The sequence below is a fragment of the Nerophis ophidion genome, linkage group LG01, assembly GCF_033978795.1.
Source record: "Nerophis ophidion isolate RoL-2023_Sa linkage group LG01, RoL_Noph_v1.0, whole genome shotgun sequence".
NCBI classification, from domain to species: domain Eukaryota; kingdom Metazoa; phylum Chordata; class Actinopteri; order Syngnathiformes; family Syngnathidae; genus Nerophis; species Nerophis ophidion.
Genome location: NC_084611.1, coordinates 151,892 through 179,730, shown reverse-complemented (window position 1 = coordinate 179,730; position 27,839 = coordinate 151,892). Strand labels below are relative to the sequence as shown.

General features: G+C 40.3%; 1 protein-coding gene across 3 annotated transcripts in view; it reads left to right on the top strand.

The window, feature by feature from the left end:
* The window catches only part of LOC133562507 (bifunctional heparan sulfate N-deacetylase/N-sulfotransferase 4-like), a 195,437-nt gene that overhangs the window by 88,109 nt on the left and 79,489 nt on the right, over positions 1-27,839 (top strand). For all 3 annotated transcript variants that reach the window (XM_061916631.1, XM_061916643.1, XM_061916635.1), the window contains 2 exons: positions 418-546; positions 24,292-24,474. In XM_061916631.1, coding sequence (XP_061772615.1) covers positions 418-546; positions 24,292-24,474 — 312 coding nt within the window. The remainder of the gene's footprint in view (positions 1-417; positions 547-24,291; positions 24,475-27,839) is intronic.

Below are 27,839 nucleotides of genomic sequence, written 5' to 3'. Positions count from 1 at the left end.
TAGTGAAACAAAAATGAATATTATCAACAACAGTATCAATATCAGTTATCATTTCAGCATAGCAGTGATTAAAAATCCCTCATTGACATTATCATTAGACATTTATGATAATAATGAAAAAGAACAATAGTGTCACAGTGGCTTACACTTGCATGGCATCTCATAAACTGGACAACACACTGTGTCAAATGTTTGCACAAAGATAAAATAACTCATATTTTTGCTTCCTTTATTAGTGAAAACAAATTTACATTATTGCAATCAGTTGATAAAATATTGTCCTTTGTGTGTGTGACACCTTTCTGTGTGTGACACACCTTGTTGTGTGTGTGACACACCTTGTTGTGTGTGTTTGTACATGTGACACACCTTGTTGTGTGTGTGACACACATTGTTGTGTGTGTTTGTGTACTGCAGGTGTTGCCTCGCCAGACGTGTGGACTGTTCACTCACACTATCTACTACAAGGAGTATCCTGGCGGACCTAAAGAACTCGACACAAGCATCCGAGGAGGAGAGCTCTTCCTCACCGTGCTGCTCAACCCTGTGAGTCACACACACACACACACACACACACACACACACATCAACAAGAAGGCTTGTTAAAGAGGCATCAAGAAGCTTTCCGGCTTCTTCTTCTGCGTGTTGTCTGTCTCATTTATGTTCATGTTTGCTTTGTGCGGATCTTTTTGCCTTCTTCTTGTCACCAACACCATCTCACTGGGAAGATCTTTCCACTTTAAATTAGGTCTCACCGCAGGGGGGTCTCACACACACACACACGCACAAACACACACACACATAGGCGCACACACACACAGCACGGCTGTGTGTGTCAGTTCACTTTACTTGTGCTCTGACTTCAAGTGTGTGATGAAGTTGCAATGCCAATGCTCACCAACACGTGCAGCCTACGCACACACACACACACACACATATATATATATATATATATATATATATATATATATATATATATATATATATATATATATATATATGTCTTGATTGGATTATCCGGAGAATAGTGCTCGATACCGTGGTAGAGCGCAATATGTAGGTGTGGGAAAAAAATCACAAGACTACTTCATCTCTACAAATCTGTTTCATGAGGGGTTCCCTCAATCATCAGGAGATTTTAATGGAAGCATTCACATACAATGGTTTATATAGAGCACAGAGTGGGTGGGTACAAGCAGGCGTAGGGTGTGGTGATTGGCTCATGTGTTACCTAGGAGGTGTTTCCGTCTATGGCGGCAGGTTGAAATGATTTCACTGCGCTTGTTGAGGGATGATAGATCTGGATGATATATAATAAACAGTTTTTCTTTTAAGCATAGGTTGCATCTTTTATTACCACTGTTGTAAGGTGAGCTGGATGCAAGAATTTGCCATGTTATTGAATATTCAACATTATTGTCTTTGAGGTTCCAAATGTGTTTGCTGAGTTCTGTGGAATTCTGCAAAGTCTGGTTTCTAAAGGAGGCGTTGTGATTATTCCATCTTGTTTTGAACGTATATATATATATATATATATACAGTAGTGGTCAAAAGTATAGTTACACATGTAAAGAAGATGATGTCATGGCTGTCTTGACTTTCCAATCATTTCTACAACTCTTATTTTTTTGTGATGTAGTGATTGGAGCACATACTTGTTGGTCTCAAAAACATTTGTTAAGTTTGCTTCTTTTATGAATTTATTTTGGCTCTACTGAAAATGTGAGGGTCAAAAGCAATGTTAATTAAGGGACGGCGTGGCGCAGTGGGAGAGTGGCCGTGCGCAACCCGAGGGTCACTGGTTCAAATCCCACCTAGAACCAACCTCATCACGTCCGTTGTGTCCTGAGCAAGACACTTCACCCTTGCTCCTGATGGGTGCTGGTTGGCGCCTTGCATGGCAGCTCCCTCCATCAGTGTGTGAATGTGTGTGTGAATGGGTAAATGTGGAAGTAGTGTCAAAGCGCTTTGAGTACCTTGAAGGTAGAAAAGCGCTATACAAGTACAACCCAATTATCATTTATTTATTTATAATGATTGCTTACAAACCCAGTTTCCATATGAGTTGGGAAATGGTGTTAGATGTAAATATAAACAGAATACAATGATTTGCAAATCCTTTTCAAGCCATATTCAGTTGAATATGCTACAAAGACAACATATTTGATGTTCAAACTCATAAACTTTATTTTTTTAAGCAAATAATAATTAACTTAGAATTTCATGGCTGCAACACGTGCCAAAGTAGTTGGGAAAGGGCATGTTCACCACTGTGTTACATCACCTTTTCTGTTAACAACACTCAATAAACGTTTGGGAACTGAGGAAACTAATTGCTGAAGCTTTGAAAGTGGAATTCTTTCCCGTTCTTGTTTTATGTAGAGCTTCAGTCCTTCAACAGTCCGGGGTCTCCGCTGTCCTATTTTACGCTTCATAATGCACCACACATTTTCCATGGGAGACAGGTCTGGACTGCAGGTGGACCAGAAGAGTACTCGCACTCTTTTACTACAAAGCCACGCTGTTGTAACAGATGGCTTGGCATTGTCTTGCTGAAATAATCAGGGGCGTCCTTGATGACAACATATGTTGTTCCAAAAGCTGTATGTACCTTTCAGCATTAATGGTGCCTTCACAGATGTGTAAGTTACCCATGCCTTGGGCACTAATGCACCCCCATACCATCACACATGCTGGCTTTTACACTTTGCGTCGATAACAGTCTGGATGGTTCACTTCCCCTTTGGTCCGCACGACACGATGTGGAATATTTTTCAAAAACAATTTGAAATGTGGACTCGTCAGACCACAGAACACTTTTCTACATTACATCAGTCCATCTTAGATGATCTCGGGCTCAGAGAAGCCGGCGGCGTTTCTGGATGTTGTTGATAAATGGCTTTCACTTTGCATAGTAGAGCTTTAACTTGCCCTTACAGAAGTAGCAACCAACTGTATTTAGTGACAGTGGTTTTGTGAAGTGTTCCTGAGCCCATGTGGTGATATCTTTTGGAGATTGATGTCGGTTTTTGATACAGTGCCGTCTGAGGGATGGAAGGTCACGGTCATTCAATGTTGTTTTCCGGCCATGCCGCTTACGTGGAGTGATTTCTCCAGATTCTCTGAACCTTTTGATGATATTATGGAGCCTAGATGTTGAAATCCCTAAATTTCTTGCAATTGCACTTTGAGAAAGGTTGTTCTTAAACTGTTTGACTATTTGCCCACGCAGTTGTGGACAAAGGGGTGTACCTCGCCCCATCCTTTCTTGTGAAAGACTGAGCATTTTTTGGGAAGCTGTTTTTATAGCCAATTGAGGCACCCACCTGTTCCCAATTAGCCTGCACACCTGTGGGATGTTCCAAATAAGTGTTTGATGAGCATTGCTCAACTTTATCAGTATTTATTGCCACCTTTCCCAACTTCTTTGTCACGTGTTGCTGGCATCAAATTCTAAAGTTATGATTATTTGCAAAAAAAAAAAAGGTTTATTTATCAGTTTGAACATGAAATATGTTGTCTTTGTAGCATATTCAACTGAATATGGCTTGAAAAGGATTTGCAAATCATTGTATTCTGTTTATATTTACATCTAACACCATTCCCCAACTCATATGGAAACAGGGTTTGTAATAGATGGAAGGGCACTTCTACTTCCGGTTGAAATTGATAAATGGATGGACACCACAACACCTGCACGATTGCACCAAGAAACATTTCTAGTTTGTGAACCCGTTGTCAAACAATGGCAATAAAAACTTCTGGGATTGTGATTCTGAATCCGCAGGACCTGACGTCAGCAAACTAAAAACGTCCTAAAGATGGCGCCACAGCACAAATGATAGCAAATCTCTTCTATGTTTTTTTGTTTTGAACTATTTATATTAATGCCGTCCGCCAAGAAAAATCTATTAATTAGCCTCAGGGTGCGAAGTGTAGGATAAAAGTAGTGACTCATAGTCTTTAGAACTGATGGTAGTCACGTAGAAATGCAACTTATATCCGTCAGTAGACTCGCTATGGAAGCAAAGAAGAAGCTGTGGAAGTGGAGCCACAGAAATAAGAGCCGCCCACAAAACCCCAAAGAGACAAGAAAATAATGATAATAACATGAGCCCTTTAGCGCACGTTATCATCTTTTGTATGACAATAGACCTGATGGACCTGAATAGTCCCGCTAGTCAGCAGTGCACCTTATAGTCCGGTGCGCCTTATAGTCACAAAAATATGCTCATTGCATTTGTTTCCATGTTCCTGCTGTGTTGCGTCCAATATGACATGTTGTCGCTGCTAATAAGGGGAGCTTTTTAAAGACAAAAGCTGTTCAAGCCTGACATGACAGTCCCCCCCCCCCCCCCAACCCCCTCAGGGATGATTCACTTCCCTGTCTGCCTGCTAGCCAGCGTTACATCTGCAGAGACAAAGGCTTTCATTAGGATGTGTGCTCTGCAATCAATAGTCTTGTCAAGCGTGCAGCTTTCCTCCCTCAGGCCTTTCCTTTTGTGCCATCATCCACACTTTGCTAATATTGTCACTTGTGTGCCATCATCCACACTTTGCTAATATTGTCACTTGTATGCCATCATCCACACTTTGCTAATATTGTCACTTGTGTGCTATGATCCACACTTTGCTAATATTGTCACTTGTGTGCTATGATCCACACTTTGCTAATATTGTCACTTGTGTGCTATGATCCACACTTTGCTAATATTGTCACTTGTGTGCTATGATCTACACTTTGCTAATATTGTCACTTGTGTGCTATGATCCACACTTTGCTAATATTGTCACTTGTGTGCCATCATCCACACTTTGCTAATATTGACACTTGCGTGCCATCATCCACACTTTGCTAATATTGTCACTTGTGTTCTATGATCTACACTTTGCTAATATTGTCACTTGCGTGCCATCATCCACACTTTGCTAATATTGTCACTTGTGTGCTATGATCCACACTTTGCTAATATTGTCACTTGTGTGCTATGATCCACACTTTGCTAATATTGTCACTTGTGTGCTATGATCCACACTTTGCTAATATTGTCACTTGTGTGCTATGATCCACACTTTGCTAATATTGTCACTTGCGTGCCATCATCCACACTTTGCTAATATTGTCACTTGTGTGCTATGATCCATACTTTGCTAATATTGTCACTTGTGTGCTATGATCCACACTTTGCTAATATTGTCACTTGTGTGCCATCATCCACACTTTGCTAATATTGTCACTTGTGTGCCATCATCCACACTTTGCTAATATTGTCACTTGTGTGCTATGATCCACACTTTGCTAATATTGTCACTTGTGTGCCATCATCCACACTTTGCTAATACTGTCACTCGTGTGCTATGATCCACACTTTGCTAATATTGTCACTTGTGTGCTATGATCCACACTTTGCTAATAGTGTCACTTGTGTGCTATGATCCACACTTTGCTAATATTGTCACTTGTATGCCATCATCCACACTTTGCTAATATTGTCACTTGTGTTCTATGATCTACACTTTGCTAATATTGTCACTTGCGTGCCATCATCCACACTTTGCTAATATTGTCACTTGTGTGCTATGATCCATACTTTGCTAATATTGTCACTTGTGTGCTATGATCCACACTTTGCTAATATTGTCACTTGTGTGCCATCATCCACACTTTGCTAATATTGTCACTTGTGTGCTATGATCCACACTTTGCTAATATTGTCACTTGTGTGCTATGATCCACACTTTGCTAATATTGTCACTCGTGTGCTATGATCTACACTTTGCTAATATTGTCACTTGTGTGCTATGATCTACACTTTGCTAATATTGTCACTTGTGTCCTATGATCCACACTTTGCTAATATTGTCACTTGTGTGCTATGATCCACACTTTGCTAATATTGTCACTTGTGTGCTATTTTCCATACTTTGCTAATATTGTCACTTGTGTGCTATGATCCACACTTTGCTAATATTGTCACTTGTGTGCTATGATCCACACTTTGCTAATATTGTCACTTGTGTGCTATGATCTACACTTTGCTAATATTGTCACTTGTGTGCTATGATCCACACTTTGCTAATATTGTCACTTCCCATTCAGTCATTTCTAATGACATTTGGTCCTTGGTGTTTACTTCTTCACTTGATCAGCGATCTTCAGCCTCACAAAAACATGTTCCTCGCTCAAAATGTCAACTTTTTCTAAACATTGGGCGTCACTTCCATCAGCAACTACATTCCTCCATCAAATACATAAGCAGCTTTCATCAATTCTTTTATTTCTTAAAACACCTTTTCTTTTCTAGAAGAAAATTCTTGCCAAATATTTGACATAATCAAACACAAATAAGGCAACAAGAGAAGTCTCTTTTGTAAAGTCCATGTAGAGCGGATATAGATCATCTACATCTACTATATGGTGTGTAAAGTACATGTACAGCAGATATAGATCATCTACACATACTACATGGTGTGTAAAGTACATGTACAGCAGATATAGATCATCTACATCTACTATATGGTGTGTAAAGTACATGTAGAGCGGATATAGATCATCTACATCTACTATATGGTGTGTAAAGTACATGTACAGCAGATATAGATCATCTACATCTACTATATGGTGTGTAAAGTACATGTACAGCGGATATAGATCATCTACATCTACTATATGGTGTGTAAAGTACATGTACAGCAGATATAGATCATCTACATCTACTATATGGTGTGTAAAGTACATGTACAGCAGATATAGATCATCTACATCTACTATATGGTATGTAAAGTACATGTACAGCAGATATAGATCATCTACATCTACTATATGGTGTGTAAAGTACATGTAGAGCGGATATAGATCATCTACATCTACTATATGGTGTTTAAAGTACATGTACAGCAGATATAGATCTACATCTACTATATGGTGTGTAAAGTACATGTAGAGCGGATATAGATCATCTACATCTACTATATGGTGTGTAAAGTACATGTACAGCAGATATAGATCATCTACATCTACTATATGGTGTGTAAAGTACATGTAGAGCGGATATAGATCATCTACATCTACTATATGGTGTGTAAAGTACATGTACAGCAGATATAGATCTACATCTACTATATGGTGTGTAAAGTACATGTAGAGCGGATATAGATCATCTACATCTACTATATGGTGTGTAAAGTACATGTTTGAGCAGATATAGATGATCTACATCTACTATATGGTGTGTAAAGTACATGTAGAGCGGATATAGATCATCTACATCTACTATATGGTGTGTAAAGTACATGTACAGCAGATATAGATCATCTACATCTACTATATGGTGTGTAAAGTACATGTAGAGCGGATATAGATCATCTACATCTACTATATGGTGTGTAAAGTACATGTAGAGCGGATATAGATCATCTACATCTACTATATGATTAGTCTGAGTGGCTGGACAGGACAGATATAAAAAAATAACAATAAAAATTGATTTTTTTTTTTATATTATTTTTTAATTGATTAAGAATCATTGCAAAAGAAGAATTGTGGTTAATCAAAAAATAGTATATATATATATATGTATATATATATATGTGTATATATGTAAATATATATAAATTTTTATAGATTTTTTCTCTATTGATTTTTGATGTTTTAAATCCCACCTACTCCCCGTTGTTTATATATATATATATGTGTGTGTGTGTGTGTGTGTGTGTGTGTGTGTGTGTGTGTGTGTGTGTGTGTGTGTGTGTACATGTATATGTATATATATATATTTTATTTCTTGTAATTTTTTATTTATTTTTTTTTTTCATTGATTTTATAAATCGATTAAACAGCGTTAAAATAAGGATTGTGAATTGATTTCTTTTGATACCCCACCACCTTCTCCCCCCCTAGTTGGGAAATTAATGTGAGGACCCAAGCTCTGCAAAGGGCCAGTAAAGAGCCAGCAAAGAGCCACATGGTCCCTGGTGGATGGATGGTCAGACAGGTGGTGCAAAAGCTGAGGGGGGGGGGAGGAGGACAGATTGAGATTTAATGTTCAGGTCACCCCATCTTGTGTCCCTTAAGAATGCCGGCACACATAAATAAATAAATATTGAGTGTATGTTTATCATCGGTGTCTGGCTGACATCAGCAGGGATGCAAACATTTATCAGGCCTGACATTTTAGACATTAAAGCTCTGCCTCCACACTTATTAGCCAAACACCAGAAAGTCAGCACAAAAATCTCCTCCCCCGCCTCCTGTCTCACACACACACACACACACACACACACACACACACACACACACACACACACACACGCACACACACTCTCCTGTTCTTGCTGCTTTTACCCCCAAATCCCAAAGTGAGCATCCATCCCCAATCTTGCTCACACATGATTTTGTTTTAGTTTTTGTTTCGTGCACCACAACAATGTATATCCATTGTCCTTTTGCTCACCTCTAATAGTTACACACACACACACACACACAGACACACACACAGAGAGAGACAGGCTAAAAGAGAAGGGAATAGAAAGACAGTAGCTGTTGACTGAAGCAGACAGAATAAATTGAATTGGAATCATTTGGCGTATTGACATTCAGCTTGGATTATCCACGGTGGAGACGGAGATAAAGCTAAATGGGCTGCGGGTGAGAAAAGGAAGGAGTGGCTTTCTTTTTAGTCGCAATAACGCTTCAAACTACAGGAGGCTTGTATGTGGAACTAAGTGCTCTAGAATGATAAACAACCCAGGCTGGAGGACTGAAGGGAGACACATATTAGCAATTAGCATTGGCTCATTATAGCTACGCTTTGTGGCTAGAAGGAATTCCAGTCTTTTGTTAAAGAATGTTTGTGACATGTGAGGTCACATAAGTATATCCTATTTTGCCGACTACAAGCCGCAGATTTCCGTATATTAGCCCCTCATATATACCTTTGTGAAATGACTTATTTACACGGGAATAGTTCTGTTCATTTACATACTATAAATGTTTCCAAACAGTGTCCGAAACACGGCAGTAAAACGGCTGATCAAACAAAACAGAAGTCATGGTGACGGACCCGCTAGCTGCGGAAGCTAGCTCTCAATCCGCTAAACAGACTCAATAACTCCACAGTGACGTTTGGGTGAATTTACAAAAACTGAAACATGGCGGTATAGCTCGGTTGGTAGAGTGGCCGCGCCAGCAACTTGAGGGTTGCAGGTTCGATTCCCGCTTCCGCCATCCTAGTCACTGCCGTTGTGTCCTTGGGCAAGACACTTTACCCACCTGCTCCCAGTGCCACCCACACTGGTTTAAATGTAACTTAGATATTGGGTTTCACTATGTAAAGCGCTTTGAGTCACTAGAGAAAAGCGCTATATAAATATAATTCACTTCACTTCACACTTCACAAAAATGAAGCCATTATAAGGTACTAATACTAACACGCACACTGGTAGATGTTGGCTTGATTACACGTACAAATGTGCATGAGAAACACTCCCACAGACATCACACATGGGATGGTTTAGTAAGTAAGAATTGTTTTAGTTATATTGTAAAACTTACAAACGTTCTGAGTGATGAATGAAGAATCCTTTCGAGCAGAAATACTATGGACGGTTACACTTCTGGCTCAAGGCAGAAAACTAGAAGTGCTTTTTCAACCCACTGTTTTGGTGAATTACTGAGGGATCTGTGGAATTGAAACAATACAAAAAGAACGCTGTTGTGGGTTAATAATACTAACACAGACACTTGTAAATGTGTTAGCAAGTATATCCTATTTTGCCGACTACAAGCCGCAGATTTCCGTATATTACACTTCTGGTTCAAGGCAGAAAACTAGAAGTGCTTTTTCAACCCACTGTTTTGGTGAATTACTGAGGGATCTGTGGAATTGAAACAATACAAAAAGAACGCTGTTGTGGGTTAATAATACTAACACAGACACTTGTAAATGTGTTAGCAAGTATATCCTATTTTGCCGACTACAAGCCGCAGATTTCCGTATATTACACTTCTGGTTCAAGGCAGAAAACTAGAAGTGCTTTTTCAACCCACTGTTTTGGTGAATTACTGAGGGATCTGTGGAATTGAAACAATACAAAAAGAACGCTGTTGTGGGTTAATAATACTAACACAGACACTTGTAAATGTGTTAGCAAGTATATCCTATTTTGCCGACTACAAGCCGCAGATTTCCGTATATTACACTTCTGGTTCAAGGCAGAAAACTAGAAGTGCTTTTTTAAACCCACTGTTTTGGTGAATTACTGAGGGATCTGTGGAATTGAAACAATACAAAAAGAACGCTGTTGTGGGTTAATAATACTAACACAGACACTTGTAAATGTGTTAGCAAGTATATCCTATTTTGCCGACTACAAGCCGCAGATTTCCGTATATTACACTTCTGGTTCAAGGCAGAAAACTAGAAGTGCTTTTTCAACCCACTGTTTTGGTGAATTACTGAGGGATCTGTGGAATTGAAACAATACAAAAAGAACGCTGTTGTGGGTTAATAATACTAACACAGACACTTGTAAATGTGTTAGCAAGTATATCCTATTTTGCCGACTACAAGCCGCAGATTTCCGTATATTACACTTCTGGTTCAAGGCAGAAAACTAGAAGGGCTTTTTCAACCCACTGTTTTGGTGAATTACTGAGGGATCTGTGGAATTGAAACAATACAAAAAGAACGCTGTTGTGGGTTAATAATACTAACACAGACACTTGTAAATGTGTTAGCAAGTATATCCTATTTTGCCGACTACAAGCCGCAGATTTCCGTATATTACACTTCTGGTTCAAGGCAGAAAACTAGAAGTGCTTTTTCAACCCACTGTTTTGGTGAATTACTGAGGGATCTGTGGAATTGAAACAATACAAAAAGAACGCTGTTGTGGGTTAATAATACTAACACAGACACTTGTAAATGTGTTAGCAAGTATATCCTATTTTGCCGACTACAAGCCGCAGATTTCCGTATATTAGCCCCTCATATATACCTTGTGAAATGACTTATTTACACGGGAATAGTTCTGTTCATTTACATACTATAAATGTTTCCGAACAGTGTCTGAAACACGGCAGTAAAACGGCTGATCAAACAAAACAGAAGTCATGGTGACGGACCCGCTAGCTGCGGAAGCTAGCTCTCAATCCGCTAAACAGACTCAATAACTCCACAGTGACGTTTGGGTGAATTTACAAAAACTGAAACATGGCGGTATAGCTCGGTTGGTAGAGTGGCCGTGCCAGCAACTTGAGGGTTGCAGGTTCGATTCCCGCTTCCGCCATCCTAGTCACTGCCGTTGTGTCCTTGGGCAAGACACTTTACCCACCTGCTCCCAGTGCCACCCACACTGGTTTAAATGTAACTTAGATATTGGGTTTCACTATGTAAAGCGCTTTGAGTCACTAGAGAAAAGCGCTATATAAATATAATTCACTTCACTTCACACTTCACAAAAATTAAGCCATTATAAGGTACTAATACTAACACGCACACTGGTAGATGCTGGCTTGATTACACGTACAAATGTGCATGAGAAACACTCCCACAGACATCACACATGGGATGGTTTAGTAAGTAAGAATTGTTTTAGTTATATTGTAAAACTTACAAACGTTCTGAGTGATGAATGAAGAATCCTTTCGAGCAGAAATACTATGGACGGTTACACTTCTGGTTCAAGGCAGAAAACTAGAAGTGCTTTTTCAACCCACTGTTTTGGTGAATTACTGAGGGATCTGTGGAATTGAAACAATACAAAAAGAACGCTGTTGTGGGTTAATAATACTAACACAGACACTTGTAAATGTGTTAGCAAATTTGCTAATGCTAACAATGCTACCCTTATTACATTAGGATAGCACGTGCAAATATGCATGGGAGGGTTTAGTAAGTATGAACTGTTTTAGTTGTATTGTAAAACTTACAAACGTTCTGAGTGATGAATGAAGAATCCTTTCGAGCAGAAATACTATGGACGGTTACACTTCTGGCTCAAGGCAGAAAACTAGAAGTGCTTTTTCAACCCACTGTTTTGGTGAATTACTGAGGGATCTGTGGAATTGAAACGATACAAAAAGAACGCTGTTGTGGGTTAATAATACTAACACAGACACTTGTAAATGTGTTAGCAAATTTGCTAATGCTAACAATGCTACCCTTATTACATTAGGATAGCACGTGCAAATATGCATGGGAGGGTTTAGTAAGTATGAACTGTTTTAGTTGTATTGTAAAACTTACCAATGTCGCTTGGAGTGATGGATGAAGAATCCTTTCGAGCAGAAACGCGAAGGACGGTTTTACTTCAAGTTCGAGGCATCGAGACAGGAAGTACATTTTCGACTTGCAACACCTGCAGTGAGCCAACTCGTCCAAAAGTTGGCGCCATAACACAAACCGTAACACACATTTTTAGTTCCTTTGCTTGTGTTTATTGAAAACTATTACGGCCATTAGCCAAGAAAAATCCAATAATTAGCCGCAGCGTTCTACAAGCGTAGGAAAAAAGTAGCAACTTGTAGGCCAGAATCTACGATATTTTAGTTTTAGTCTCATCTAAATTGAATTAAATTTAGAGTCATTTCAGTCCATTCAAATTGCACAACATTTTTCAGCAAGTACATTTCACATTTACCTTCCTTGCAATCATTTCCAAACATTAGTTGCTGACGTCCGGACGATTAGCCTGCAGACGACGTATCAAGTTGGTGGCATTTTTACCGGAGACGATCAAGCCACCGGAGGATTGTCTTCTCTGTCTTCCGGGCGTAAAAGACATATGTTATTGAGGTGTAACAAAAGTCCCAGCTAAAGATCCAAAGACGTGCTTTGTAACGACAGTGGATCCTTCTCCACCTGCACACTCAAACCTCCACACTTGTCTTCTTGGTCCTTCTCCTCCACCTGCACACTCAAACCTCCACACTTGTCTTCTTGGTCCTTCTCCTCCACCTGCACACTCAAACCTCCACACTTGTCTTCTTGGTCCTTCTCCTCCACCTGCACACTCAAACCTCCACACTTGTCTTCTTGGTCCTTCTCCTCCACCCGCACACTCAAACCTCCACACTTGTCTTCTTGGTCCTTCTCCTCCACCCGCACACTCAAACCTCCACACTTGTCTTCTTGGTCCTTCTCCTCCACCTGCACACTCAAACCTCCACACTTGTCTTCTTGGTCCTTCTCCTCCACCTGCACACTCAAACCTCCACACTTGTCTTCTTGGTCCTTCTCCTCCACCTGCACACTCAAACCTCCACACTTGTCTTCTTGGTCCTTCTCCTCCACCTGCACACTCAAACCTCCACACTTGTCTTCTTGGTCCTTCTCCTCCACCTGCACACTCAAACCTCCACACTTGTCTTCTTGGTCCTTCTCCTCCACCTGCACACTCAAACCTCCACACTTGTCTTCTTGGTCCTTCTCCTCCACCTGCACACTCAAACCTCCACACTTGTCTTCTTGGTCCTTCTCCTCCACCTGCACACTCAAACCTCCACACTTGTCTTCTTGGTCCTTCTCCTCCACCTGCACACTCAAACCTCCACACTTGTCTTCTTGGTCCTTCTCCTTCACTGAGTAATTTCTTTGGGGATGAGACTTAGACTCGAACCCAACACACCCCCTCCCTCGCCCTACTTGTCAGCCCTTTTTACTCTTTACACTGCAGGCTAAGTCGGGCTTTTTCAGAATGTGATTAGTTTGAACAGTTTAGTAAAAGTTGATCTTCATCAGCCTGCAGTACAAAGAAGCCCCAATGTGGTCTCCACCTCAACATCTTCTGGAAATGAGGGACCTAAAAAAGTGTGGCCTGGGGGGCCATTTGTGGCCCGCAGAACATTTTGCAACATTCTTAAAATAATAATAATAATAATAAAAATAAAAAACTAATACGGTGGCAGAGGGGTTAGTGCGTCTGCCTCACAATACCAAGGTCCTGAGTAGTCCTGGGTTCAATCCCGGGCTCGGGATCTTTCTGTGTGGAGTTTGCATGTTCTCCAAAGACATCCACCTGGGGATAGGCCCCTCCCACCTCCAAAGACATGCACCTGGGGATAGGCCCCTCCCACCTCCAAAGACATGCACCTGGGGATAGGTTGATTGGCAACACTAAATTGGCCCTAGTGTGTGAATGTTGTCTGTCTATCTGTGTTGGCCCTGTGATGAGGTGGCGACTTGTCCAGGGTGTACTCTGCCTTTCGCCCGATTGTAGCTGAGATAGGCGCCAGCACCCCCCGTGACCCCGAAAGGGAATAAGCGGTAGAAAATGGATGGATGGATGGATACAATAAAGTGGAATAAAAAAACAACATTTTGATTCTAATAACACGAATATACATGTATGTATGTATGTATAAAAATATGTGTATATATACACACACTTATATAAAAGTGTGTGTATATATACACACATTGTGTATATATACACACATTGTAGATGTAGACACATCAGTAAGTATGTATAAAAGTGTGTGTATATATACACACATTGTAAATGTAGACACATCAGTAAGTGTGTATAAAAGTGTGTGTATATATACACACATTGTAGATGTAGACACATCAGTATGTGTGTATAAAAGTGTGTGTATATATACACACATTGTAGATGTAGACACATCAGTATGTTTGTATAAAAGTGTGTGTATATATACACACATTGTAGATGTAGACACATCAGTATGTTTGTATAAAAGTGTGTGTATATATACACACATTGTAGATGTAGACACATCAGTATGTTTGTATAAAAGTGTGTGTATAGACACACACATTGTAGATGTAGACACATCAGTATGTTTGTATAAAGTGTGTGTATATATACACACATTGTAGATGTAGACACATCAGTATGTATGTATAAAAGTGTGTGTATATATACACACATTGTAGATGTAGACACATCAGTATGTTTGTATAAAAGTGTGTGTATATATACACACATTGTGTATATATACACACATTGTAGATGTAGACACATCAGTAAGTATGTATAAAAGTGTGTGTATATATACACACATTGTAGATGTAGACACATCAGTATGTGTGTATAAAAGTGTGTGTATATATACACACATTGTAGATGTAGACACATCAGTATGTTTGTATAAAAGTGTGTGTATATATACACACATTGTAGATGTAGACACATCAGTATGTTTGTATAAAAGTGTGTGTATATATACACACATTGTAGATGTAGACACATCAGTATGTTTGTATAAAAGTGTGTGTATAGACACACACATTGTAGATGTAGACACATCAGTATGTTTGTATAAAGTGTGTGTATATATACACACATTGTAGATGTAGACACATCAGTATGTATGTATAAAAGTGTGTGTATATATACACACATTGTAGATGTAGACACATCAGTATGTTTGTATAAAAGTGTGTGTATATATACACACATTGTAGATGTAGACACATCACTATGTTTGTATAAAAGTGTGTGTATATATACACACATTGTAGATGTAGACACATCAGTATGTTTGTATAAAAGTGTGTGTATATATACACACATTGTAGATGTAGACACATCAGTATGTTTGTATAAAAGTGTGTGTATAGATACACACATTGTAGATGTAGACACATCAGTATGTATGTATAAAAGTGTGTGTATATATACACACTTTGTAGATGTAGACACATCAGTAAGTATGTATAAAAATGTGTGTATATATACACACATTGTAGATGTAGACACATCAGTATGTTTGTATAAAAGTGTGTGTATATATACACACATTGTAGATGTAGACACATCAGTATGTTTGTATAAAGTGTGTGTATATATACACACATTGTAGATGTAGACACATCAGTATGTTTGTATAAAGTGTGTGTATATATACACACACTTTGTAGATGTAGACACATCAGTATGTTTGTATAAAAGTGTGTGTATATATACACACATTGTAGATGTAGACACATCAGTATGTTTGTATAAAAGTGTGTGTATGTATACACACATTGTAAATGTAGACACATCAGTATGTTTGTATAAAAGTGTGTGTATATATACACACACTTTGTAGATGTAGACACATCAGTATGTTTGTATAAAAGTGTGTGTATATATACACACATTGTAGATGTAGACACATCAGTATGTTTGTATAAAAGTGTGTGTATATATACACACACTTTGTAGATGTAGACACATCAGTATGTTTGTATAAAAGTGTGTGTATATATACACACATTGTAGATGTAGACACATTAGTATGTTTGTATAAAAGTGTGTGTATATATACACACATTGTAGATGTAGACGCATCACTATGTTTGTATAAAAGTGTGTGTATATATACACACATTGTAGATGTAGACACATCAGTATGTTTGTATAAAAGTGTGTGTATATATACACACATTGTAGATGTAGACACATCAGTATGTTTGTATAAAAGTGTGTGTATATATACACACATTGTAGATGTAGACACATCAGTATGTTTGTATAAAAGTGTGTGTATATATACACACATTGTAGATGTAGACACATCAGTATGTTTGTATAAAAGTGTGTGTATATGTACACACATTGTAGATGTAGACACATCAGTATGTTTGTATAAAAGTGTGTGTATATGTACACACATTGTAGATGTAGACACATCAGTATGTTTGTATAAAAGTGTGTGTATATGTACACACATTGTAGATGTAGACACATCAGTATGTTTGTATAAAAGTGTGTGTATATGTACACACATTGTAGATGTAGACACATCAGTATGTTTGTATAAAAGTGTGTGTATATATACACACATTGTAGATGTAGACACATCAGTATGTTTGTATAAAAGTGTGTGTATATGTACACACATTGTAGATGTAGACACATCAGTATGTTTGTAGTGTGTCTCCCATAACAATGTGACCTCGGACTACGTTAAGGTAACGTGTGGAGTTCCCCAGGGTTCGGTCCTTGGCCCTGCACTCTTCAGCATCTACATGCTGCCGCTAGGTGACATCATACGCAAATACGGTGTTAGCTTTCACTGTTATGCTGATGACACCCAACTCTACATGCCCCTAAAGCTGACCAACACGCCGGATTGTAGTCAGCTGGAGGCGTGTCTTAATGAAATTAAACAATGGATGTCCGCTAACTTTTTGCAACTCAACGTCAAAAAAACGGAAATGCTGATTATCGGTCCTGCTAGACACCGAACTCTATTTAATAATACAACTCTAACATTTGACAACCAAACAATTAAACAAGGCGACACGGTAAAGAATCTGGGTATTATCTTCGACCCAACTCTCTCCTTTGAGGCACACATTAAAAGCGTTACTAAAACGGCCTTCTTTCATCTCCGTAATATCGCTAAAATTCGCTCCATTCTGTCCACTAAAGACGCTGAGATCATTATCCATGCGTTTGTTACGTCTCGCCTCGACTACTGTAACGTATTATTTTCGGGTCTCCCCATGTCTAGCATTAAAAGATTACAGTTGGTACAAAATGCGGCTGCTAGACTTTTGACAAGAACAAGAAAGTTTGATCACATTACGCCTGTACTGGCTCACCTGCACTGGCTTCCTGTGCACTTAAGATGTGACTTTAAGGTTTTACTACTTACATATAAAATACTACACGGTCTAGCTCCATCCTATCTTGCCGATTGTATTGTACCATATGTCCCGGCAAGAAATCTGCGTTCAAAGGACTCCGGCTTATTAGTGATTCCCAAAGCCCAAAAAAAGTCTGCGGGCTATAGAGCGTTTTCCGTTCGGGCTCCAGTACTCTGGAATGCCCTCCCGGTAACAGTTCGAGATGCCACCTCAGTAGAAGCATTTAAGTCTCACCTTAAAACTCATTTGTATACTGTAGCCTTTAAATAGACTCCCTTTTTAGACCAGTTGATCTGCTGTTTCTTTTCTTTTTCTTCTATGTCCCACTCTCCCTTGTGGAGGGGGTCCGGTCCGATCCGGTGGCCATGTACTGCTTGCCTGTGTATCGGCTGGGGACATCTCTGCGCTGCTGATCCGCCTCCGCTTGGGATGGTTTCCTGGTGGCTCCGCTGTGAACGGGACTCTCTCTGCTGAGTTGGACCCGCTTTGGACTGGACTCTTGCGACTGTGTTGGATCCATTGTGGATTGAACTTTCACAGTATCATGTTAGACCCGCTCGACATCCATTGCTTTCCTCCTCTCTAAGGTTCTCATAGTCATTATTGTCACCGACGTCCCACTGGGTGTGAGTTTTCCTTGCCCTTATGTGGGCCTACCGAGGATGTCGTGGTGGTTTGTGCAGCCCTTTGAGACACTAGTGATTTAGGGCTATATAAGTAAACATTGATTGATTGATTGATTGATGGGTATAAAAGTGTGTGTATATATACACACATTGTAGATGTAGACACATCAGTATGTTTGTATAAAAGTGTGTGTATATATACACACATTGTAGATGTAGACACATCAGTATGTTTGTATAAAAGTGTGTGTATATATACACACATTGTAGATGTAGACACATCAGTATGTTTGTATAAAAGTGTGTGTATATATACACACATTGTAGATGTAGACACATCAGTATTCGCAGCTGCTTTCCAGGTCAGCTGGATGCTGATCCATCAAACCACATCACTGTCGCCACGTATCCTCGGCAACCTTCATGCTTTACAGCAAAACCCCTCCGGTCCTGTGTGTGTGTGTGTGTGTGTGTGTGTGTGTGTGTGTGTGTGTGTGTGTGTGTGTTTTCCCATCCACAGACCCAAATATTCTGACACACAATCCCTCATGCACTAGCCCAACAAATAATTCATATCTTAATGGCTAATGTTAGCATTTCTTCCAGACACTCCCTAGGTCCTCCGAACACAAAAGTGTGTGTGTGCGTGCGTGTGTGTGTGTGTGTGTGTGCGTGCATGTGTGTGTGTGTCTTGTCTCTCTGATCATGGACATGAAGACAGCAGCCCCGCATGGCCGTGTCATGTACTTGTGTCAACTTGTTGTGTCTCAGAGTGACTCTTTCACTTCCTCTTGTCCTTTTCATGCTGCACACATTGTGTTAGCCAACTACTAACTAACTAGTCCAATACATGCACACATTGTGTTAGCTAACTACTAACTAACTAGTCCAATACATGCACACATTGTGTTAGCTAACTACTAACTAACTAGTCCAATACATGCACACATTGTTAGCTAACTACTAACTAACTAGTCCAATACATGCACACATTGTTAGCTAACTACTAACTAACTAGTCCAATACATGCACACATTGTGTTAGCTAACTACTAACTAACTAGTCCAATACATGCACACATTGTGTTAGCCAACTACTAACTAACTAGTCCAATACATGCACACATTGTTAGCTAACTACTAACTAACTAGTCCAATACATGCACACATTGTGTTAGCTAACTACTAACTAACTAGTCCAATACATGCACACATTGTGTTAGCCAACTACTAACTAACTAGTCCAATGCATGCACACATTGTGTTAGCTAACTACTAACTAACTAGTCCAATGCATGCACACATTGTGTTAGCTAACTATTAACTAACTAGTCCAATACATGCACACACTGTGTTAGCCAACTACTAACTAACTAGTCCAATACATGCACACACTGTGTTAGCTAACTACTAACTAACTAGTCCAATACATGCACACATTGTGTTAGCCAACTACTAACTAACTAGTCCAATACATGCACACATTGTGTTAGCCAACTACTAACTAACTAGTCCAATACATGCACACATTGTGTTAGCTAACTACTAACTAACTAGTCCAATACATGCACACACTGTGTTAGCCAACTACTAACTAACTAGTCCAATACATGCACACATTGTGTTAGCTAACTACTAACTAACTATTCCAATACATGCACATTGTGTTAGCTAACTACTAACTAACTAGTCCAATACATGCACACATTGTGTTAGCCAACTACTAACTAACTAGTCCAATACATGCACACACTGTGTTAGCAAACTACTAACTAACTAGTCCAATACATGCACACACTGTGTTAGCTAACTACTAACTAACTAGTCCAATACATGCACACATTATGTTAGCTAACTACTAACTAACTAGTCCAATACATGCACACATTGTGTTAGCTAACTACTAACTAACTAGTCCAATACATGCACACATTGTGTTAGCTAACTACTAACTAACTAGTCCAATACATGCACACATTGTGTTAGCTAACTACTAACTAACTAGTCCAATACATGCACACATTGTGTTAGCCAACTACTAACTAACTAGTCCAATACATGCACACATTGTGTTAGCTAACTACTAACTAACTAGTCCAATACATGCACACATTGTGTTAGCTAACTACTAACTAACTAGTCCAATACATGCACACATTGTGTTAGCTAACTACTAACTAACTAGTCCAATACATGCACACACTGTGTTAGCTAACTACTACCTGACTAGTCCAATACATGCACACATTGTGTTAGCTAACTACTAACTAACTAGTCCAATACATGCACACATTGTGTTAGCTAACTACTAGCTAACTAGTCCAATACATGCACACATTGTGTTAGCTAACTACTAACTAACTAGTCCAATACATGCACACATTGTGTTAGCTAACTACTAACTAACTAGTCCAATACATGCACACACTGTGTTAGCCAACTACTAACTAACTAGTCCAATACATGCACACATTGTGTTAGCTAACTACTAACTAACTAGTCCAATACATGCACACACTGTGTTAGCAAACTACTAACTAACTAGTCCAATACATGCACACTTTGTGTTAGCTAACTACTAACTAACTAGTCCAATACATGCACACACTGTGTTAGCCAACTACTAGCTAACTAGTCCAATACATGCACAAATTGTGTTAGCTAACTACTAACTAACTAGTCCAATACATGCACACACAGTATTAGCCAACTACAAACTAACTAGTCCAATACATGCACACATTGTGTTAGCTAACTACTAACTAACTAGTCCAATACATGCACACATTGTGTTAGCTAACTACTAACTAACTAGTCCAATACATGCACACATTGTGTTAGCTAACTACTAACTAACTAGTCCAATACATGCACACATTGTGTTAGCTAACTACTAACTAACTAGTCCAATACATGCACGCATTGTGTTAGCTAACTACTAACTAACTAGTCCAATACATGCACACATTGTGTTAGCTAACTACTAACTAACTAGTCCAATACATGCACACATTGTGTTAGCTAACTAATAACTAACTAGTCCAATACATGCACACATTGTGTTAGCTAACTACTAACTAACTAGTCCAATACATGCACACATTGTGTTAGCTAACTACTAATAAACTAGTCCAATACATGCACACTGTGTTAGCTAACTACTAACTAACTAGTCCAATACATGCACACATTGTGTTAGCCAACTACTAACTAACTAGTCCAATACATGCACACACTGTGTTAGCTAACTACTAACTAACTAGTCCAATACATGCACACATTGTGTTAGCTAACTACTAACTAACTAGTCCAATACATGCACACATTGTGTTAGCTAACTACTAACTAACTAGTCCAATACATGCACACATTGTGTTAGATAACTACTAACTAACTAGTCTAATAGATGCACACATTGTGTTAGCTAACTACTAACTAACTAGTCCAATACATGCACACATTGTGTTAGCCAACTACTAACTAACTAGTCCAATACATGCACACATTGTGTTAGCCAACTACTAACTAACTAGTCCAATACATGCACACATTGTGTTAGCTAACTACTAACTAACTAGTCCAATACATGCACACATTGTGTTAGCTAACTACTAACTAACTAGTCCAATACATGCACACATTGTGTTAGCTAACTACTAACTAACTAGTCCAATACATGCACACATTGTGTTAGCTAACTACTAACTAACTAGTCCAATACATGCACACATTGTGTTAGCTAACTACTAACTAACTAGTCCAATACATGTACACACTGTGTTAGCTAACTACTAACTAACTAGTCCAATACATGCACACTGTGTTAGCTAACTACTAACTAACTAGTCCAATACATGCACACATTGTGTTAGCCAACTATTAACTAACTAGTCCAATACATGCACACATTGTGTTAGCTAACTACTAACTAGTCCAATACATGCACACATTGTGTTAGCCAACTACTAACTAACTAGTCCAATACATGCACACATTGTGTTAGCTAACTACTAACTAACTAGTCCAATACATGCACACATTGTGTTAGCTAACTACTAACTAACTAGTCCAATACATGCACACATTGTGTTAGCTAACTACTAACTAACTAGTCCAATACATGCACACATTGTGTTAGCCAACTACTAACTAACTAGTCCAATACATGCACACACTGTGTTAGCCAACTACTAACTAACTAGTCCAATACATGCACACATTGTGTTAGCCAACTACTAACTAACTAGTCCAATACATGCACACATTGTGTTAGCTAACTACTAACTAACTAGTCCAATACATGCACACATTGTGTTAGCTAACTACTAACTAACTAGTCCAATACATGCACACATTGTGTTAGCTAACTACTAACTAACTAGTCCAATACATGCACACACTGTGTTAGCTAACTACTAACTAACTAGTCCAATACATGCACACACTGTGTTAGCTAACTACTAACTAACTAGTCCAATACATGCACACACTGTGTTAGCTAACTACTAACTAACTAGTCCAATACATGCACACATTGTGTTAGCTAACTACTAACTAACTAGTCCAATACATGCACACATTGTGTTAGCTAACTACTAACTAACTAGTCCAATACATGCACACACTGTGTTAGCCAACTACTAACTAACTAGTCCAATACATGCACACTGTGTTAGCTAACTACTAACTAACTAGTCCAATACATGCACACATTGTGTTAGCTAACTACTAACTAACTAGTCCAATACATGCACACATTGTGTTAGCTAACTACTAACTAACTAGTCCAATACATGCACACATTGTGTTAGCCAACTACTAACTAACTAGTCCAATACATGCACACACTGTGTTAGCCAACTACTAACTAACTAGTCCAATACATGCACACATTGTGTTAGCCAACTACTAACTAACTAGTCCAATACATGCACACATTGTGTTAGCTGACTACTAACTAACTAGTCCAATACATGCACACATTGTGTTAGCTAACTACTAACTAACTAGTCCAATACATGCACACACTGTGTTAGCCAACTACTAACTCACTAGTCCAATACATGCACACACTGTGTTAGCCAACTACTAACTAACTAGTCCAATACATGCACACACTGTGTTAGCTAACTACTAACTAACTAGTCCAATACATGCACACATTGTGTTAGCTAACTACTAACTAACTAGTCCAATACATGCACACTGTGTTAGCTAACTACTAACTAACTAGTCCAATACATGCACACATTGTGTTAGCTAACTACTAACTAACTAGTCCAATACATGCACACACTGTGTTAGCAAACTACTAACTAACTAGTCCAATACATGCACACATTGTGTTAGCTAACTACTAACTAACTAGTCCAATACATGCACACACTGTGTTAGCTAACTACTAACTAACTAGTCCAATACATGCACACATTGTGTTAGCTAACTACTAACTAACTAGTCCAATACACGCACACATTGTGTTAGCAAACTACTAACTAACTAGTCCAATACATGCACACATTGTGTTAGCTAACTACTAACTAACTAGTCCAATACATGCACACACTGTTAGCTAACTACTAGCTAACTAGTCCAATACATGCACACATTGTGTTAGCCAACTACTAACTAACTAGTCCAATACATGCACACATTGTGTTAGCTAACTACTAACTAACTAGTCCAATACATGCACACATTGTGTTAGCTAACTACTAACTAACTGCAGTAAAGAAAGACAGGAAGTGAGAAGATGTTGGGTCCCCCTCCCCCCCAGATCAGCATATTCCTGACTCACCTGTCCAACTACAGCATTTGTGCCCCTCCCCCCCAGATCAGCATATTCCTGACTCACCTGTCCAACTACAGCATTTGTGCCCCTCCCCCCCAGATCAGCATATTCATGACTCACCTGTCCAACTACAGCATCTGTGCCCCTCCCCCCCAGATCAGCATATTCATGACTCACCTGTCCAACTACAGCATTTGTGCCCCTCCCCCCCAGATCAGCATATTCCTGACTCACCTGTCCAACTACAGCATCTGTGCCCCTCCCCCCAGATCAGCATATTCATGACTCACCTGTCCAACTACGGCAATGACCGTCTGGGTCTCTACACTTTTGTCCACCTGGCGTCCTTCCTGGGCTCCTGGACCAACCTGAGGCTGCACACCCTCCCCCCCACCCAGCTGGCCCACAGGTACTTCCAGCTGTTTCCGGAGCAGAGAGACCCCCTGTGGCAGGTACGTCTTCACCTGTGTGTCACCACACGTTTCTTCTTCTGCTCTTTTTTGCACTCCTACTGCTCTCTGAGTAGTCATGAGTAATCCACATTGGAACATGTGATTCATCCTGAAGAATACACATTCCAATCTATCAATGATCCCCCATTACCTGTAGTGTTAGCCGCCTCCTGCTAGCAGTTTTTTTTACTATTTAGTATACGCGTGGAAGGTTTTAGTTCTGTGTTCTTGCCTCACATAAATAATGTGGAGGATTTACTTTTGAAAAGTAACATTGAGTCTTTTCAGCAATTTGAGAAATGTTACGTCATGTGGAGGCAAACATTTGCTTTAATAACAACGTTGCAGAGTGAAATATTAGTCTGGCAGTCATGTTGTTTGTAGGTGCAAACACACATTAGTCAAGAGGACTACCGGACCGCCCTATGGCCATGTTGTTTGTAGGTGCAAACACACATTAGTCAAGAGGACTACCGGACCGCCCTATGGCCATGTTGTTTGGAGGTGCAAACACACATTAGTCAAGAGGACTACTGGACCGCCCTATGGCCATGTTGTTTGTAGGTGCAAACACACATTAGTCAAGAGGACTACTGGACCGCCCTATGGCCATGTTGTTTGTAGGTGCAAACACACATTAGTCAAGAGGACCACTGGACCGCCCTATGGCCATGTTGTTTGTAGGTGCAAACACACATTAGTCAAGAGGACTACCGGACCGCCCTATGGCCATGTTGTTTGTAGGTGCAAACACACATTAGTCAAGAGGACTACTGGACCGCCCTATGGCCATGTTGTTTGTAGGTGCAAACACACATTAGTCAAGAGGACTACTGGACCGCCCTATGGCCATGTTGTTTGTAGGTGCAAACACACATTAGTCTTAGGGCGGTCCAGTAGTCCTCTTGACTAATGTGTGTTTGCACCTCCAAACAACATGGCCATAGGGCGGTCCAGTAGTCCTCTTGACTAATGTGTGTTTGCACCTCCAAACAACATGGCCATGGGGCGGTCCAGTAGTCCTCTTGACTAATGTGTGTTTGCACCTACAAACAACATGGCCATAGGGCGGTCCGGTAGTCCTCTTGACTAATGTGTGTTTGCACCTACAAACAACATGGCCATAGGGCGGTCCGGTAGTCCTCTTGACTAATGTGTGTTTGCACCTACAAACAACATGGCCATAGGGCGGTCCGGTAGTCCTCTTGACTAATGTGTGTTTGCACCTACAAACAACATGGCCATAGGGCGGTCCAGTAGTCCTCTTGACTAATGTGTGTTTGCACCTACAAACAACATGGCCATAGGGCGGTCCGGTAGTCCTCTTGACTAATGTGTGTTTGCACCTACAAACAACATGGCCATAGGGCGGTCCAGTAGTCCTCTTGACTAATGTGTGTTTGCACCTACAAACAACATGGCCATAGGGCGGTCCAGTAGTCCTCTTGACTAATGTGTGTTTGCACCTACAAACAACATGGCCATAGGGCGGTCCAGTAGTCCTGTTGACTAATGTGTGTTTGCACCTACAAACAACATGGCCATAGGGCGGTCCAGTAGTCCTCTTGACTAATGTGTGTTTGCACCTACAAACAACATGGGGTCCAAGGGCGGTCCAGTAGTCCTCTTGACTAATGTGTGTTTGCACCTACAAACAACATGGCCATAGGGCGGTCCAGTAGTCCTCTTGACTAATGTGTGTTTGCACCTCCAAACAACATGGCCATAGGGCGGTCCAGTAGTCCTCTTGACTAATGTGTGTTTGCACCTCCAAACAACATGGCCATAGGGCGGTCCGGTAGTCCTCTTGACTAATGTGTGTTTGCACCTCCAAACAACATGGCCATAGGGCGGTCCGGTAGTCCTCTTGACTAATGTGTGTTTGCACCTACAAACAACATGGCCATAGGGCGGTCCAGTAGTCCTCTTGACTAATGTGTGTTTGCACCTACAAACAACATGGCCATAGGGCGGTCCGGTAGTCCTCTTGACTAATGTGTGTTTGCACCTACAAACAACATGGCCATAGGGCGGTCCAGTAGTCCTCTTGACTAATGTGTGTTTGCACCTACAAACAACATGGCCATAGGGCGGTCCAGTAGTCCTCTTGACTAATGTGTGTTTGCACCTACAAACAACATGGCCATAGGGCGGTCCAGTAGTCCTCTTGACTAATGTGTGTTTGCACCTACAAACAACATGGCCATAGTGCGGTCCAGTAGTCCTCTTGACTAATGTGTGTTTGCACCTACAAACAACATGGCCATAGTGCGGTCCAGTAGTCCTCTTGACTAATGTGTGTTTGCACCTACAAACAACATGGCCATAGGGCGGTCCGTAGTCCTCTTGACTAATGTGTGTTTGCACCTACAAACAACATGGCCATAGGGCGGTCCAGTAGTCCTCTTGACTAATGTGTGTTTGCACCTACAAACAACATGGCCATAGGGCGGTCCAGTAGTCCTCTTGACTAATGTGTGTTTGCACCTACAAACAACATGGCCATAGGGCGGTCCGGTAGTCCTCTTGACTAATGTGTGTTTGCACCTACAAACAACATGGCCATAGGGCGGTCCAGTAGTCCTCTTGACTAATGTGTGTTTGCACCTACAAACAACATGGCCATAGGGCGGTCCAGTAGTCCTCTTGACTAATGTGTGTTTGCACCTACAAACAACATGGCCATAGGGCGGGTCCAGTAGTCCTCTTGACTAATGTGTGTTTGCACCTACAAACAACATGGCCATAGGGCGGTCCAGTAGTCCTCTTGACTAATGTGTGTTTGCACCTACAAACAACATGGCCATAGGGCGGTCCAGGTAGTCCTCTTGACTAATGTGTGTTTGCACCTACAAACAACATGGCCATAGGGCGGTCCAGTAGTCCTCTTGACTAATGTGTGTTTGCACCTACAAACAACATGGCCATAGGGCGGTCCAGTAGTCCTCTTGACTAATGTGTGTTTGCACCTACAAACAACATGGCCATAGGGCGGTCCAGTAGTCCTCTTGACTAATGTGTGTTTGCACCTACAAACAACATGGCCATAGGGCGGTCCAGTAGTCCTCTTGACTAATGTGTGTTTGCACCTACAAACAACATGGCCATAGGGCGGTCCAGTAGTCCTCTTGACTAATGTGTGTTTGCACCTACAAACAACATGGCCATAGGGCGGTCCAGTAGTCCTCTTGACTAATGTGTGTTTGCACCTACAAACAACATGGCCATAGGGCGGTCCAGTAGTCCTCTTGACTAATGTGTGTTTGCACCTACAAACAACATGGCCATAGGGCGGTCCAGTAGTCCTCTTGACTAATGTGTGTTTGCACCTACAAACAACATGGCCATAGGCCAGTAGTCGGACT